This window comes from Bison bison, unplaced genomic scaffold (assembly GCF_000754665.1).
Source record: "Bison bison bison isolate TAMUID 2011002044 unplaced genomic scaffold, Bison_UMD1.0 scf7180017864212, whole genome shotgun sequence".
Lineage (NCBI taxonomy): Eukaryota > Metazoa > Chordata > Mammalia > Artiodactyla > Bovidae > Bison > Bison bison.
The window spans coordinates 4,119,272-4,136,592 of NW_011494784.1; the positions used below are offsets into that span (position 1 = coordinate 4,119,272).

Here is a 17,321-nt window from a genome sequence, read left to right on the forward strand (position 1 = left end):
GGTCTTGATCCCTGTCTCCTGTACAATGTCATGAACCTCCACCCATAGTTCATCAGGCACTCTGTCTATCAGATCTAGTCCCTTAAATCTATTTCTCACTTCCACTGTATAATCATAAGGGATTTGATTTAGGTCATACCTGAATGGTCTAGTGGCTTTCCCCACTTTCTTCAATCTAAGTCTGAATTTGGCAATAAGGAGTTCATGATCTGAGCCACAGTCAGCTCTGGGTCTTGTTTTTGCTGACTGTTTAGAGCATTTCCATCTTTGGCTGCAAAGAATATAATCAATCTGATTTCAGTGTTGTCCATCTGGTGATGTCCATGTGTAGAGTCTTCTCTTGTGTTGTTGGAAGAGGGTGTTTGCTATGACCAGTGCGTTCTCTTGGCAAAACTCTATTAGCTTTTGCCCTGCTTCCTTCCGTACTCCAAGGCCAAATTTGCCTGTTACTCCAGGTATTTCTTGACTTCCTACTTTTGTATTCCAGTCCCCTATAATGAAAAGGACATCTTTTTTGGGTGTTAGTTCTAGAAGGTCTTGTAGGTCTTCACAGAACCATTCGACTTCAGCTTCTTCAGCGTTACTGGTCAGGGCATAGACTTGGATTACTGTGATATTCAATGGTTTGCCTTGGAAATAAACAGAGAGCATTCTGTTGTTTTTGAGATTGCATCCAAGTATTGACTATGACGGCTACTCCATTTCTTCTACAATGGAGCAGTGAACAAAACATGTATGGTCTCTTATTCATGAAGCTTATATTCTGGAATAAAGGACCAAGAAGAATAAGGAGATACAGTGATAAAGCTAAGTAGATGGATAGAAACAAGCATTTCAGAAGGAAGGTACAGTTTATGTAAATCCTCAAGAGTGGAAGAGTTTGGCATATTTGAAAGGATGAAAGGCCTCTATTCCTAGAGCACACAATGGGAAAATGGGAAAAGAGCATGAGATGAAGTTGGAATTGGCAGGGGCAAGATTGTGTTGTGGATTGTAAGGGTGGAATGTGTGGATTTTGAGTATGATGGATTTTATGCAGGGGATTGACTTGACTGGTTTATACTTTTATGATCACTTTGTAAGCAATAGATTTTATGAAGGAAATAGGGCAACAGTCAGGCAGCTATGGCATTAGTCAAAGAGAGTAACTTGGATTGAAATACTAGTAGTTATCATGAGAAAAGTGGATGGATGCAGGTTATGTTTTAGATGTAGAGTCAGCAGGACTTGTCAAAGCATCAGTGAGGGAGGAAAGGTAAAAGAAAGAATCAAGCATCACTTTTAGCTTGAATGGCTTGAGTAATTGGGTGGCTGTCAGTACCTTTTACTACTATTAGGGAACTGGGATAAAAGTAGGTTTGGAGGTACAGGGAACCAAAGGGTTCCATGACAGCCCTGTTGAAGTAGTGGTGCTAATTAGACGTGCAAGTGAAGATGTTAAATGGGCACTGGAAATGAACCTGCTCTTCTAAAGAGAGGTCATGGTTAGAGATACAGGAGTCACAGCCTGTGTGTCACATGTGAGATTTTGGAACTAAATGAGGCAATCTAAGTACTGTACAGATAAAAAATGCCCCCAGGACAAAGTTCTAGGGTACTGCAATACTTAGAAGTTGAGCAGAAGAGAAGGAACTAACAAGAAATACTAAAAAAGAATAGGCCCAACCTTTTTGCACATTAAGGAATACACTGAAAATCACAGGGTTTTTTGTGTTTTTTTTTTTCAGTATACCAGGCTAAGAGGCATACTAAAGGTCCTCTCCAAGGACTGAGAGGATCAATATCTTGGCTCAAGAAATCCATTTACAGCACACCAGCCTCAGCATGATGGATTTTAGGGTGTGACCATGAGAACAAAAGGCAAAGAACAGTTAGACTGACAAAGTACTTAGTTCGGAGTATATTCAGGTTTTTTGGCACAAAGTTTATAATAACATATCTTCCATAGAGGTCCAATTACGATGCTTTCAAGGACTATTTCAAGTCTTGACTAAATTTTTTTTTTTTTTTTTTGCCTCATGATTACTTTAAGAGTTTGCAAAAATATTTTGGTTACTCGGCACTTTTCTCATGAAAACAGTAGAAAAGGACCTCTAATATTATACAAACATGCTGTCCCTAAGAAGGCATGGATGACATGCAAGTCTCCAAACCAGCGATGTATTTGCTTCAGTGTATAGCAAGTCAAATCTTAACTAAATATTTAACATCATGACATCTGGAAACAGACATTTTTCAAAATTCTTTATGGCAAAAGTGTGTGTAGAAATTTGCACCCCTTCAAGACCTAGAAGAATGCATAATACATGGTCTAGAAATGTGTGTCAAATTAATGATCATCTTGAACACCCCAAAATGCAAAATAAATCATAGCTGTTTCTACAGAAAACACTTTAGAAAGAATTACATTATGAAAATAATGAATCCTAAAATTATGTATAGGCATATAAAAAAGACTTCCCTTTAAAACACTCCTTTAGGTTTGGTGTTAATACATGATTAGAAAGCCATAAAATCTAATTTTCAGTTTAGTGAGTATAGCAAAATTCAGCTTGATTCCTTTCCTATATTTATTAAAGTCAGGAGCTTTTAAAAAGTGGCCACTGCCCTTCTTGCTCCAAACACTTAAGCTACCCTTTTAAAGTCAAACTCATGGGATCATCATTCTTCAGTTCATCTTGACCAAACTATTCCAAAATGCTCCGCCTCCCCTCCACATAATGTATACACGCATAAGCACGTGCCACACTTGGTCAAAGGTCTCCAGAGCTCTCTTTCTACTATGTTAAACCACCCATGTCTTCTACCGCCAGGCTTCAGCAACCTTGGCTTTCTCATGACAGTGTCTGTGCTGGCAGTCTTCACAGGGAAAGGGACTGTGTCTGTCCAAATTCCAATTTCCAAGCAACAGGGAAGTGACAGTCTTATTCTGCCAGCTTCCCAAGGCCCCTTCAAACCCAAAGTTATGAAAAATCTCTGATGATGAAAAAAAAAAACAAGGTCCTTTACCATAGTTCTAATTCTTGGCAACTCTGCAAACTAAAACTAAGGTAACTAACAAGAAGCATCTAAAGTGTAATATCCATCAAAGGCTTGGTTCCTCATATCAGTTGGACATGTCATGTCCAATTCTTGGCAACCCCAGAGACTGTAGCCCGCCAGACTCCTCTGTCTGTGGGATTCTCCGGACAAGAATACTAGAGTGGGTAGCTGTTCCCTTCTCCAGAGGATCTTCCTGACCCAAGGATAGAACCTGTGTCTCCTGCATTGCAGGCAGATTCTTTACCATCTGAGCCACAAGATTCTAATTCCCTAAATCTGAGTGTCACCATTATTATCATCGTTATCATTGTCATCATCAGCAACAAAGTCATATCTTTGTTCCAAGTACTACAGTTTGATATTACCTTATTACTTATGGAAAATCATGCTGAACTGTTCATTGAATACATTTTTCCCTACTAAATGACACATGTATCTTTTTGAACAATAAACAAAACTTCTTAGTTTCAAAATAATTTAAAAACATATTCTCTAGTGTTTGCCTGCACCACATATTTGCACTGTCAAACAACTTCCCTTTTGGCCAAGATCCCCAGTTGCCTTTATTTCCCTTCTGTTCTGTCAGAGATAAATGATTGTGGTTACTTAGTTTAGTTGAAGGCACAGTTTCCCAGAGAACAGTTTTACAGATGTCCATAGCCAGAAAAGTATTTAAAACAGGTTGACTGGGGCCATTGGTTCTAAGACATTTATAGGAACTATAGAAGTCCTGGATCCTTTTCCCTCCAAATTCTGGTAGAGGCAGAGGAAGCAAAGGAAAAAGTGGGGGGAAAGCCTTAAAGGAGTTGTCACCACATTCTTGGACTTCTCTTTCTTTTTTTAGTTGTTTCAGCCTGTTAATCACTGTTTTTCACTCCCTGTGTCAAATACTCCTGAGAAAAACTTAGTCTATCATGTTCAAGATGGATTGTTGAAAGGAGGAAAAACAGCTTTATATAAAACCCCAAACTGTCCTACATGAGACAATATGGAATTTTTGTGGTAATTTTGTGGCACCAAAGTCAATGGACAATTTCCAGCTTATAAACCACTGTTTAGAAGTAATAGACCCCACTGAGGAAGATGAAAAAGAGATGAGGAGGGTAATTGATGACAGGGTGCTGAGAACACAGTGCTTAAAGCTAACTGGGTGAAGATGGAAAACACTACCTGATGGGGAGAGAAAGAAGTGGCAGTTTAACCATAAAAGTCCTGCACAGTATAATCAAAAGGAGGGTAGGTGACTTTGCCATCCAGGTAGTATTATATAAACGAGCATGGATCAGTACCAGGAGACATTTCAATGAAGGAATGTGGAATTCCAGCCCATATCCATGCTGTTGTGGAGTGGGAACATTTAATATTCCTGTCTAGTGAAACAGCAAAGATCTTTCATGCCTATTTCTAAATGTACATTTTTAATATTCAATATAATGCTACTCTTTAACAAACTCTTTACTCCCTGCCTTTCTGCTGAAGCTTCCCGTGGTCTTGAAAGGGACTGTTAACCCAAGAATGGATCACACTCTTTATGCATGAGTGAGTCTAGAGACACTCCATTAAGCCTTCCAGTATTTAATGGAAAGAGTCATCTCTCACCTCTGAGCAGATGAGCCAGCTGCTCGGTGATGAGCTCGGGAGCCTCCTGGAGGATCTCTTTCACCACCAGAGACGACGAAGACTCTCGGAACTCTAAGCCGGCGTCGCCCTGCTCCACTGGATTAATGACCTTGACAACTGCTGATTCTAAAGTTTTGTCCTCACTGGAAAGCAAATGGAGGAGAGGAGGAGAAAGAGGGCATATTTTCTTACTTTCTGGAATGATTTAATCTCTGTTTCCACACAAATGACTTCCTCTTAATAACCAAAAATGAGTTCCCATGACTTATTCTTTATGTGTTTTCACATTTCATTTTAATTAATTACATCCCCAAAAGTCTTTGAAGACCTTCACACCTTAGCACTTCCATCTCTTGTTTGGCTGTTGGAAAATAATAATAACAACAATAATAATCATTGCTATAGCTAACATTTACTGAGTTTCCACTACAGGCTGGACACTGTAATAAATACTTTCTCAATATTATTACATTTTATACTATAAACTGACTCTACTCAATGGGTTCTATTAAGATTCTTATTTTTGTAGGTGGGAAAAAAAGGCACGAAAAGGTTAAGAACTGTGACCATTACAAACACAGGGAATATGGCCAATACTTTGTAAAAACTGTAAATGGATTGTAACCTTTAAATATTGTGTAAAAATAAAATTAAATAACAGTGACCAAGACCACACAGCTAGTAAGACTGCTACTGCTGCTATTGTTATTTAATCTGACGCTTTGCAACCCTATGGACTATAGCCAGCCAGGCTCTTCTGTCCATGGCATTTTCCAGGCAAGAACTGGCATGGGTTGCCATTTCCTTCTCCAGGGGATCTTCCCAACCCAGGGATCAAACCCACATCTCCTGCTTGGTGTGTAGATTTTTTACCAATGAGCCACCTGGGAAGCCCTAGTAAGTAGGCTACTTACATTTAAACTCTTAACTATCTGGATCCAAAACTTACACATTCAGTTATGTTGCTGGAAAAAAATACTTCTAGCTTATTTATTTCTACATCATTCTTTTTATATGAGATATAGTTGGCTTTTATCAAAGGCAGGAAGACAGAGGTTGATAAAACTGACCTGATTCTGTCTGCCAAAACTCAAAAAATGGCAATGAAGGAAATGAAAATTGCAGTTTATTTTTGAAAAACATTCTATTTCATAAACAATCCCAAAGCAAGGCTTCACAACTTCAGTCTCAAAACCAGAATAAATGTTTCCATTTTAATCAGTAACAAAACTCTTCCTAAAATCTTAACTGACACAAATTTCATAGTTCCCTTCTCCGGCATCTTGCATTGCTTCTTTCCGTATCTCCTTGTGTTATAGTTAGTTTGAAAAAGTTAACACATAAATTTAGTCAAACACATGATCAACCTGAACAATGATAATGGAAGTCAGTCAAATAACCTATGAATAACTCTCAGCCAGTTAACAACTAATTAATAAGTATTATTCAAAAGAATTTTGAGTGTTTTGAGTATCATGGGGATAAAAACAACCCTACAGAGGCAGATCATTTTCCAAACTCTTTATAACTGAATGAACTTCACAACTGACAATACAATGTATTCATACCTAAATATGCTTCCTTAAGAAAGTTAGATAAAAAATCAGATACTTGTACATTTTATTTCATGTATACTAAGGTCAATGTCCACGGGTGAATGCCATATCAATGATTAGCAAATGGGCAAAGTTGCAAAAAACTATCACCTCAGAGGGCTGAGATGTTTAACTGGGGACTCTTCACTCACTAGCAACAGAGAGCTCATTGAAATGGGACTCTTTGTGATGGGTTGTAAGAACTGTGAAGGCAGGAAATTTGTCTTATTCCTCTTTATGTATAATATCTGTAGATCCATGCACCAGTTAGCAACTCCTAAGTACTTACTGAAGAAAACAGATCTGTGTTCTCATCCAAACTCTTCTATTAACTGCATGTGGTACTTTGGGCAAGTCATTTGCGAATGGGTTTCACATTTCTTGTCCATAAAATAAGGAGTTCAAATTACATGAACTTTATAGAATCCATCCTGCTTTTATAGTAAATGCTATGACTAAAGGAGCCAATGATTGAATGGCTTTCCTAGCCCATGTACATAATTTTCCATTTCACTACCAAGATTTCTTTCTTAAGAATTTTCAGTTTTATTTAGTGTTAACTTCAATCTTCATTATACATTTTCAGCATCAGTATAAAGGACTGTCGCGTTGCTATAAGAAAGTGTTTGAAATGATTTAAAATTAAAATTTTGGTCTATTTTATAAGTATTTTCGACCCAAAGATGTCATATCTGAAACGGCAAAGTGAAAACAGAGGCTTGGCAAAGCGCAATTTTGCTATAAGAGAAAAAACACATTCCCTTTCTTCGAAATGTCATCTGCCTTTAATACATCTTCCCAAATCACAAAAAACCTGAACAAGGTAATACCTGGCACAGAAAAATCTTTTATAAAATATCAAACCTCCTTCCAGAGCCTTACCTTGCCAGTACGTTGCTGCCAACAAGTGTTAGAGATAACTTCCCTTCATTATTTAGCTGATGCAGATTAATTTCATCTCGGAATATGTGGGATGATTCAGAGATATTTAGCTCTTCTAAAATAAACCTTGTTTCAGTGAAGTAATTGAATTCAGTTCTCGGTATGTTCAGCACGGGCAAACAGAGAACCCCTGGTGGGCTGACCTACCAAGAAAAAAGTTGGCTGAATCACTGACAGCAGCAGGAGGATAAAATACAACTACATCTTCTCAAGCCAGAGGGTAACTGGGAAGGGAATGAAGGTCCTTTGGTCTCGCTAAACCACTTTACATTCATAACCAGTTTTTCCTGAACCCAATGAGCAGAGCATTTTCCATGGATTAAGTGGTCCCTAATTTTTGTTAATCTCTTGTTACTCCACATGAAACTTCTCTTGCCTTTCTTGAAATTTTTTATGTCTCATTTCACCCTCTCCACAATTTTAAAATATATACATTTTCTTCTTCATAGGAAACAAATCTGCCCATTTTATGGAATCAGCAATAAATGAGAATGATGACCACAGGGCAGGGGAAGACTGTGTGTGTGTGCGTGTGTGCGCTCTGTCATGTCCGACTCTTTGTGACCCTGTGGACCATAGCCCGCCAGGCTCTCCTGTCCGTGGAAATTTCTAGGCAAGAATACTGGAGTGGGTTGCCATTTCCTTCTCCAGGGGAGCTTCCTAACCCAGAGATCAAACTGGTGTCTCTTGTGTCTTCTTCTTTGGCAGGTGGCTTCTTTACCAGCTGAGCCAACAGGGAAGCTCCAGGTAAAAACTTCACTGACACAGAAAGACCCAGATGTCACATCTATATGGGATGCCTCCCACTCAGCTCCAGTCAATTGATTCCATGCAAAAAATTCCAGTCCAGGATAGGCAAATCCTTCAATTACTCAAGAGAAGCTAGAAATCTAGATGTGGGGGTGTTATCTGTGATGTTTAATTGTTACAATGTCACAATAAACCTTTTAATTAAAAATACTGTGTAGGTTAGTGAAAACTCGAGATTTGGCTCACAGACTACCAGATTGTGATTTCTATTAATGTTTTATATCTTAAAAAAATATTATGTTAACAAACCTCTTTAAAAAAAAACTGTAATGATGGGGGAAACTGGAGATGGGTAGACAGAGAATTTCAGATTCACAATAATAAACTTATTTTTCCATGAGAATTTTGAAAATGAAGGTGCTTTAAAAAATTACTATAACTCTATAGCAATAAACCCTAAATATCACTGAGAGAATGTGGGGTTTGGAAAGACTGGATTTTTGCCTAAACTAAATGGCCTTTGTTCTCACATCATCACTAGCTCTTTCACAAGCACAGTGTTTATTACACAGTCTTAACATCTTTATCATCCATCTCCCCTTCCTAGCAGGGATTTTTGTCAGTTTTGTTCATGTTTCTAAGTGCATAAAATGGTCTGGCACAAAACAGATTTGTGCCAATCTGTATTGGCACAAATACATATTGGCACAATACATATTTGTTGAGTGAAATAAATGAATCACCTACTACTATGGTATACAAAGACATTCCAACAAGATGGGTTTTATCCCACCTATCAGGCTAATACAGAATCACAACCATGTAATAATCATTACCAGTTTATGCACAACAAGATGTTTTTCCTTATTAATTGCTAGAGTTATACTGCACTCCTGATACTGAAACTTAAGTCAAGAGCCATGCAGTCTGAGCCTGTTCTGGCAGGACCTATTCTGGAGTGGGGGTCAGAAAAACTAACCCGACTCTTCTGTCTGACTTTGAGAAAGCCATTTTCCTCTCTGAGCCTCGGTTTTCCCCTCCATAGAATGGGGCTTACCTACCAGAGTGAAAAGTAATTAAACAGAGTCAGACATGCAAAGCTGCAAACCCTGTCCTTCTATGTGTTCATACTTTGAGAGGGAGTAGCCAGGTTCTTAGGAAAAATTAAAATGAAGATGCAGACCCGTGATGGGAGCAGGGTGCAGCAAATTAAGAGGAAGACACAGAGCTTAACAAGCTCCCACTATGTGACCCTTCAGTAATTCCATATTTGTCCCCATGCTTAGTCGTGAGTCTTGGAAGGAGAAAAGAGGCCACACATCTCCTTATTGTACTATGACAACTACTTTGCCCACTCCTTTTGCTGGATGTTATTATATTCATTCAAGACATCAAAGTTAGTGGCAGTGCTGTCATTATTATTATATGACTTCCGAAGAGTCCATGACATGGTAATCTGACATGTTCATTTCATAGACAGAAGGATGAATTTAGGAAAACTTTTCCTCCTTTAAGTAGGTATAAACTGTAGTTAATTGAAGACTTAAGATCTGTCCCTGCGAAGGATTCTATATGTGGGGGGAGTTAGTGGGTAGGTGTGTGTGTGTGTGCACACACGCATTCTAATGACTGCACAAGGGTATCAGTGGTTCACTGTGGCATAGAAAATGAGAAAAAAACTTTCCACTGGACAAAGTTGTGAGATTTTGAGCAACAACTCTACAACCTAAAGCAACCTCTCCGATCCCATTAAGGAAAAAAAAAGAATCCATGCCATGATCAGTCTAAAAACCAGTCTGGTTCAGGCAACTCTAATGTTCTCAAAACAAGCAATGCTTTTTTCCTAGAAGTCAAAAAACCCACTTAAGGGTGGGCAGGACTTGGGGGAGATAAATTAGGAGTTTTGGATTAACAGATACATATTAATATATATATATAATAGGTAGTCAACAAGGACCTACTGCATAGCACAGGGAATTATACTTAATATCTTGTGACATAATGGAAAAGAATCTGAAAATCAAGTGTACAGCAAAGTAACTGAATCACTTTGCTCTACTCTTGAACACAATACTGAAAATTAACTATACATCAATACAAAATAAATAAGAAAAAAAATCCCGTTAATAAGATTAGTATTTAAATGCATATCTTGACACAGGCACATTTCTCTCTTCATACCAATTAATCTCCCTTGTAAAGTTTAGCAAATTTTAAGATAAATATGATTAGAAAGTCATATCTCGAAATCGGAATATTTTACCTGGCACTTCGTCAGCTGCTGCCCTAAAGTCATTCTTGCCACCTACGGCTCATTCTGGAAGGCTAGGTTTCATGGGAATGTAAATCATTGTAGATCAGCTATGCACACCATCAGAGTCAAGGATCCAAACAAAATTGGAGTAAAACAAATTGCACTCCAGAAAACTAAAAATTGTGTCAAATTAGACATAGCACCAAGACACTCATAATATACTTTTTTAGGCTTTAAAGTGATGCTTCAATATGGGTTGATGAATTTATGGAATGGATATTTTTAAACAATTTACTTAAAGAAAGGTCTTTTCTACCTCCACTGGCATGTTATAGTATGGCTTCACAGAGTACGAAGACTCTGACTCAAGGGAGATTATTGTTAACTGAGAATGACCTTGCTGTACAAAGTCAGGCTAAGAGGCAAAAACAGAATACAGATGTGGAAGGTAACACCTCTATTACTGAAAATTCCAGCCAGTGTGCTCTATACTTCATGTAATCTTCACAGATTATTTTGCACATATTTTTCTACTCCCAAAGGCAAGATTATCCAACAAGAATGACAAAGGCAAACAAGAAATTCTGACACTTACTTTTGTCAGTTCTCTGAATTTCCACAAAAGTAATCAACAATTATAACATTTTTAAACTTTTTATTTGAAAAAAATCGATCCTATTGAAATAAATATTTATGCAGACTCAGTAAGAAATAATTAGAACAATGCCTAACATGTAGTAAGTGACCAATAAATATTTGTTGATTAATTAATTATAATACATTATTCTTTGCAACAATAAACCAGAACATGAAAAATTAAGTTAGTAGCTTCCTTGTTTTTCTGGAAAACATCTGTTTATAAAAGTTACATCATAATCCAAATATAAAAAGCATAATCTTGGGGTTCCCTGGTGGCTCAGTAGCAAAGAATCCACCCACCAGTGCAGGAGACAGAGGTTCAATCCCTGATATGGGAAGATAGCATGGAGGAACTAAGCCCGTGCACCACAACTATTAAGCCTGTTCTCTAGAGTCCAGGAGCTACAGCTACTGAAGCCCAAGTACCCTAGAGCCTGTGCTCCTCAACAAGAGAAGCCAGCACAGTAAGAAGCCCATGCACCACAACTAGAGGAGCCCCTACTCTCTGCAACTAGAGAAAGACCAGCACAGCTGAAAATAAAAAATACATAAGTAATTTCTTAAAAAATACATGACCTTCTTTCCACTCACCTTGTCTAGAAAGTAAGCATATGTGAAGGCAGAAATGAGAGAATCCAAATCACAGGATTTGTGTCCAATAACCACATGGACCTTCTCCAAACGTTTGCTTCGATTCTGAAACAAATTCAAATAAAACATCACAATTTAACAACAGATTAACATAAGTGGATATTTTTCAACTTTTTAAAGTATGTATGCCTTAGCTATATTCGGACACAATTGCAAAAACTCATAACTGTTTTATATAAGGGCCTAAAATGGTACAACATGTTTAACATTCAGAAATGCACATTAAAATTTTAGTTAGTTGTCAAGAACAGAAAATTATCGGTTCACAACCTTGGGAACTTTCCTGGGTGAAACCTGAAACTGGCCCCCATATACAGAGAACAAGGGGAGACTGAAGAAGATGCAGCCCACTCCAGATGGGTGGGTGGCAGGTTCAATAAGCAAGGGAACCTACTTACAAGGCTTGCCTTGGGCAGCCACAAGACAGGTGTATCTCCACACCTGCCCACCAGAATCTTTAAAGTTTATGTAGAGGCCTTAACTGGCTTCCGTGACACATGATCTCAACAACACATTGTTCACTCAAGGCTGTGTCCGTAAAAATAGTTCCTGCTGTGGGATTGATGGGCAGATTGTACATTTCAAGGATGGGGAGGGGAAGAGGAACCTCCAATTGCCAGAGTCTAGCTCTCAGGTCAACTGGTAGTCACTGCTCTCAATGACCTCCTCCAACAAAAATGTGGTTGTATTAAGATCATCCACAAAGTAACCTGACATGAACTATATCTCCAAGTCAACACTTTTTAGTAAAAGATTATTTTTGTCTAAAGAACAGTTCCCTAGTATTTTATATCATTTCTTTACACAAGATGTTCTTCTCACTTTGAGAGAAAAAATGACTTTTTTCATATGTCCCTGGTGTGCAACACTATTTGGTAGAAATTTATTTTTTTCATGCCACATTTTGAGTGACAGGATACGCTCTCTGCATTATATTCTATAATTTAACAAATAAAAATTGTTGTAATGCTTTTCTTCCCTCCATAGAAAGTAATATGATCAGTATTATTGCTCCAAAAATACAAATCAGTTGCTATTAGAGTGTATACTGTCACCTCTCTGAAAGAGAAGATATACATACTGTTTTCTTTCCTGGTTAACTCAACAGTTGCTTAAAATTCTTTATATAAGGCTGACCTCCTTATAAAACACTGGATTAGAAGTGCTAAAGAACCAATCACAACCAGAAAATTCCACAACAAAACTGTCCAATAACGATAAGGGTAACCTAAACTGACATATTTATGGAATGTCAGGGATGATGCTTATGTATACTTCCTCAGCTTTTCATCTTTTGTTTTAATTTCTCTTTTCACGACTTACTAGAAAGCCAACTCAATTGTAATACTGCTCAAAAAGCTACTCAAAAAATCCACTGTTCAATCGGTTATTTGATTTTGTTTAATTGATTATTTCAATTAAAAAAAAACACTTGTTATTCCTTTTTCTACAGAACAAAGAAAAAGGATTATTTAGTAACTTACTAGGCCTCTTACAACTGAATCTATAAACGTGTTGGTATTTGTAGAGAACTACCATATCAGACTTAGAAATTAGTTATTCAACAACCAAACTGTGACCCGAGGAACATAATAAGGTAAATCTTGGAGGAGGCTCAATCAAAGAGCCTATGAGCACAGAGAATGATGGCAGGATCAATATTGCATATAAGTTGTCCAGTATGCAATATTGTAAATTAAAACAAATAGGTATATTTCAAAATATATTGACATGTTGATCTTTAGTAAAATAATAGGATTTTAAAATGTTATAAACACTCTGAAGATAATTATAACCACTGCCTCCCCCGCATCACCACCTGTAGCTCCCACTCCTTCCTCTCCCACCCTCCTTCCCTCAACCTCATAACTTTATAGCTAGTACACTTGTACTTTGGGAGGATTCTAGTCTAGACCCAGTTCTTACTCCCAAAGCCAGACTGCTTTCCCGTGCGAGACTGTCAGATTTAGAGGTATAGAAAGAAATTGGGATAAATGCAATTATACTCCATTACAACACAAATAAATGCATTAAGAAATCATATTACTGTAGACTGTTCTTCCGAGAAGCTCGAAGGTCTAAGTAGACATTACGTCATTTCTCCTCCCATATCTCTTGGAAGGCAGACAGTAAGAAGATTCACAACACTTTTTATAGGTCAGTAGAGGCTGTTAGAGGACTAGGATTGTTCCCAGAGCCCATGACCCGGTACAAAGAGCTCTGTCTCTTCTGCCCTGCACTAATCACACAATAATGCCATAATGACTTCAGTATCTACAAAATGAGCAGGGATGGGGATCGAGGGGGCAAAGAGAATGTTAAATACGCCTGTTAAATACAGCAAGGCTTCATAAAAGTATAGCATTAAAATTACTCCAAAGCTGATCTATCTGCCTCCTTGTCTAGGTTTGGTAATTCCTCAGCACAGCTCTGCATTCAACTTTCAACTTGCACCAAAGAAGACATGGGGGAAAATAAGAAGATTTGGGAGTCAATGCATTTCCAAGCCCAAACCAATTATTAATTAGAAAGAGAAAGGAGCTAAATAAAATTGTGAGCCCAAACATAATGGGCCAATTCTCACAACTGGGGAATCTTCTAAGATTAGGATTTATTCATCCTTCTTCATTTAAAGAGAAAAAAGCATGTATCAACTTGCAGGTCAGGCTGTAGAAGATCCCAACACAAACCTTCGAGAGTTGTTTTTTTGTGTTTTTTTTTGGTGCCCACATCCCTGTCTTCATGTTTTCTTATTTGTTTCCTGAATCCCCTTCTTCCCATGTATCAAGTTCCTTCAAAGTCATGACTTCTTCCAGCATCATTTACTATGTCTGCCATCTCCAGTCAACGCCCCAGTTCCCAGGCTCCAACACTATCTTCCCACCTCCATCATTCTGGTGGCCATCCTACCAGGGATCTATCTGCCCCTTCACTAGCAATTCCATAGCGAATCCACACCAATGAGTACTCCCAGGTTAATGTGTTACTCACCAAGGTAACATACTTTTGTTTTAAAGAGACCTTCCAGGAATTATGCCACAATCCAAAAGGATGACTAGAAATTTCAGGCTGGCTAAAATTGTTAGACTAAAGAAAAGGGACATCAAAATCAGAAGGTTCCTCTGGTGATCCTTAAAATAGTAGACTCAACCTCAAAAAACATTCCAGATGTTCTTAAGAGCCTGATTCCTACCCAAACCCACTAAGATATAATTAAAGGGTAGCAAAAGTCAAGTATTGTAGAAACCAAGCTTAGACAGATTTCTGCTTGCTTGGAGGAATAAAACATGAAATTAGTTACATAAATTCAACCAGTAGGTGAACCCAAGGAATGTGCAGGATTTGGCTTTTCAAAACAGAGGTCAACAGCCAGAGAATACGGGTCCCACTTTCAAGCTTCCTACCACAAATGACCTTGGCCGTATGATCAGAGTTAAAACAGGGGTCAAAGAAAGTCAGAAAAGTCTGGGACTGAGTTCAGGCGTCTGGGGCTGGTAACAGGGTATCCTTAAGGTACTTGGTCCACTTTGCATCAGTGGCTCCACACAGGGGCAACCATGAAACTGGTTCACAGAACTGAGAAGAGTCTCCTGACCACAATGACACCCTGCACTCCTCACAGCAGGCCTGTGGGCCCTTCCTGTGTCACATCCCCATATATTCACAGACTCATAGATGCTCAATCTTAAAGTCTATGACCCTTGACACAATTCAAATTGGGGTCTAGAGTATTTGCAAACAGACAAATTAGGCCCAAATAAAAGTGACATATGTACAATTTTACCAATTCAATTAATTATTGTCATTCAACTAATAAAATCCTGTTTGTGTCCCAGGCACTATACTAATCTCTAAGGATTCAGCACTGAACCAAGCAGACAAAAATCCCAGCCCCCATGGCATTTGCATTTTAGTGCAAGGAGATAAAAAGAGCCAATAATTAGATAAGGATGAATAGAAGGCTTGGAGAAGGCAATGGCACCCCACTCCAGTACTCTTGCCTGGAAAATTCCATGGATGGAGGAGCCTGGTGGGCTGCAGTCTATGGGGTCGCTAAGAGTCGGACATGACTGAACGACTTCACTTTCACTTTTCACTTTCATGCATTGGAGAAGGAAATGGCAACCCACTCCAGTGTTCTTGCCTGGAGAATCTGAGGTACAGGGGCACCTGGTGGGCTGCCGTCTATGGGGTCGCACAGAGTCAGACATGACTGAAGTGACTTAGCAGCAGAAGGCTAGGGTGCCCTGGGATGAGGTTCATTGAGAAGGTGATATTAATAAAGATCTAAAGTGAAGAAAGGGGACCTCCAGTTATCTCAGGCCAAGGTACAAAGTAAGACAATGCCCAGAATGTTCCAACAAATAGTTATTGCCTAGCATATACATTTTCAAAATGTGACTTTATAAACTCCCAGCTAGGAGAGAGTAGATTTGGCAGGAAAACAGCCATCCCCTGATCTTGATATAAGCACACCAAGCATTAAGGAATCTCAGGAGACAGAGATTTATCATCTCCTATCTACATCCAGTGCTGAGCAAGCCCAAAACAAAATGGAATCTTCATAATGGGTTGAAATAGATACTGTACTCAACTTATACTATACCTTGAACTTCTGAATAGATGGACAGAATCTCTTCATAATCAACATATAAAAGAAAATATATTGAATATGCCAGTATTCCAGATCACAATCTTCATATGCTTTCAAAGTGTAATCCTATACATCACTATAATGAGATTTCTTCATAAAGTTTCTTACCTCTTTTTAAAAGCACAGAAATACCTAAGCATTAAGATTCAACCACCCATGAAAGCAAATTGTACTTGTCAGGCAAAAGCACTTTCAAACACACTCTGATCAAAACAGCATTGATCAGAGAGAGGGCTTCCAGAGCCCTGTCATTAGCTCAGGCCCCTCCATTGTTTTTGCTTTGTTTTTTTAATAACTCCACCCTCTGAGAAACAGAGCTGTTCCACCTGGTACTTTACATCCACAGCCCCACAACTAACCTTAGTCAACAAGCCCTTGCAACACAGTTTTACTATGGTTGCTCCATACCCATCCTCTCTACTCTCTTTTCTTAAAAATCCTAGGCAAATATTTTCAAAAATAATGACTTGAAGTGATCATTATAGACAAAGCCTACAGAAGTTGGAGAGTCCCCTTCATCGCGCACCGATGCAGAGCCTATTTCTTAGTCCCTCATCTTTAACCAGCAAATGAAGATGCCAGAGAAAAAGAAGTCATTTGAATTTACTGGATGGTATCTCCAAGGAAATCCAGGAACAGAAACAGTTGGCAGTTGACTACTTCTAACTCCAAGTCAATGAGGGGTCAGAATGAGGGGTCTTCCTTCCTGGAGGCTGGCTCTGGGTGGCACAGAAAAGGGCTCAGTTTCTCCCCAGAAGAACCCTGTGTACTCAAGGCTGCCATGATTCTAAATCAGGAGACTCACAGATGGGCAAGAAGAAATCTTACATGCTACTAATGTTCCTTTCAGTCCCTATCTCCAGGCCAGTCACAGTCACCAGGAAAGCCAGGAGGGAGGGATGCATAACGAACCACAGCCAAATGAGCAGCAGGGACAAAAAGAGTCCAGAGCAACCTGGTCCTCCAAAGGCAAGGACAAAAGCCCCTGATCATCTCTGTCAGATATGGATAAAGTCACATTCTTTGTTTGTTTGGTAAATGAGCAAGATGCCTTTTGTTATTGGCCTTGGGTTTAAGATGATGTATAGAACTTCTGACCTCCTGAACATCTCATAATCTTACCACTATCTGAGAAAAGGTTGGGACTCAGAGGGAGCACAGGCTGGAGGGAACA

At 38.7% G+C, this 17,321-nt stretch overlaps 1 protein-coding gene across 5 annotated transcripts in view; it reads right to left on the minus strand.

The window, feature by feature from the left end:
• PRUNE2 (prune homolog 2 (Drosophila)) overlaps nt 1-17,321 on the minus strand; it is a 295,177-nt gene that overhangs the window by 230,057 nt on the left and 47,799 nt on the right. For all 5 annotated transcript variants that reach the window (XM_010844906.1, XM_010844909.1, XM_010844908.1 and 2 more), the window contains exons 2-4: nt 11,434-11,538; nt 7,140-7,342; nt 4,642-4,805 (exon numbers count right to left, since the gene is read on the minus strand). In XM_010844906.1, coding sequence (XP_010843208.1) covers nt 4,642-4,805; nt 7,140-7,342; nt 11,434-11,538 — 472 coding nt within the window. The remainder of the gene's footprint in view (nt 1-4,641; nt 4,806-7,139; nt 7,343-11,433; nt 11,539-17,321) is intronic.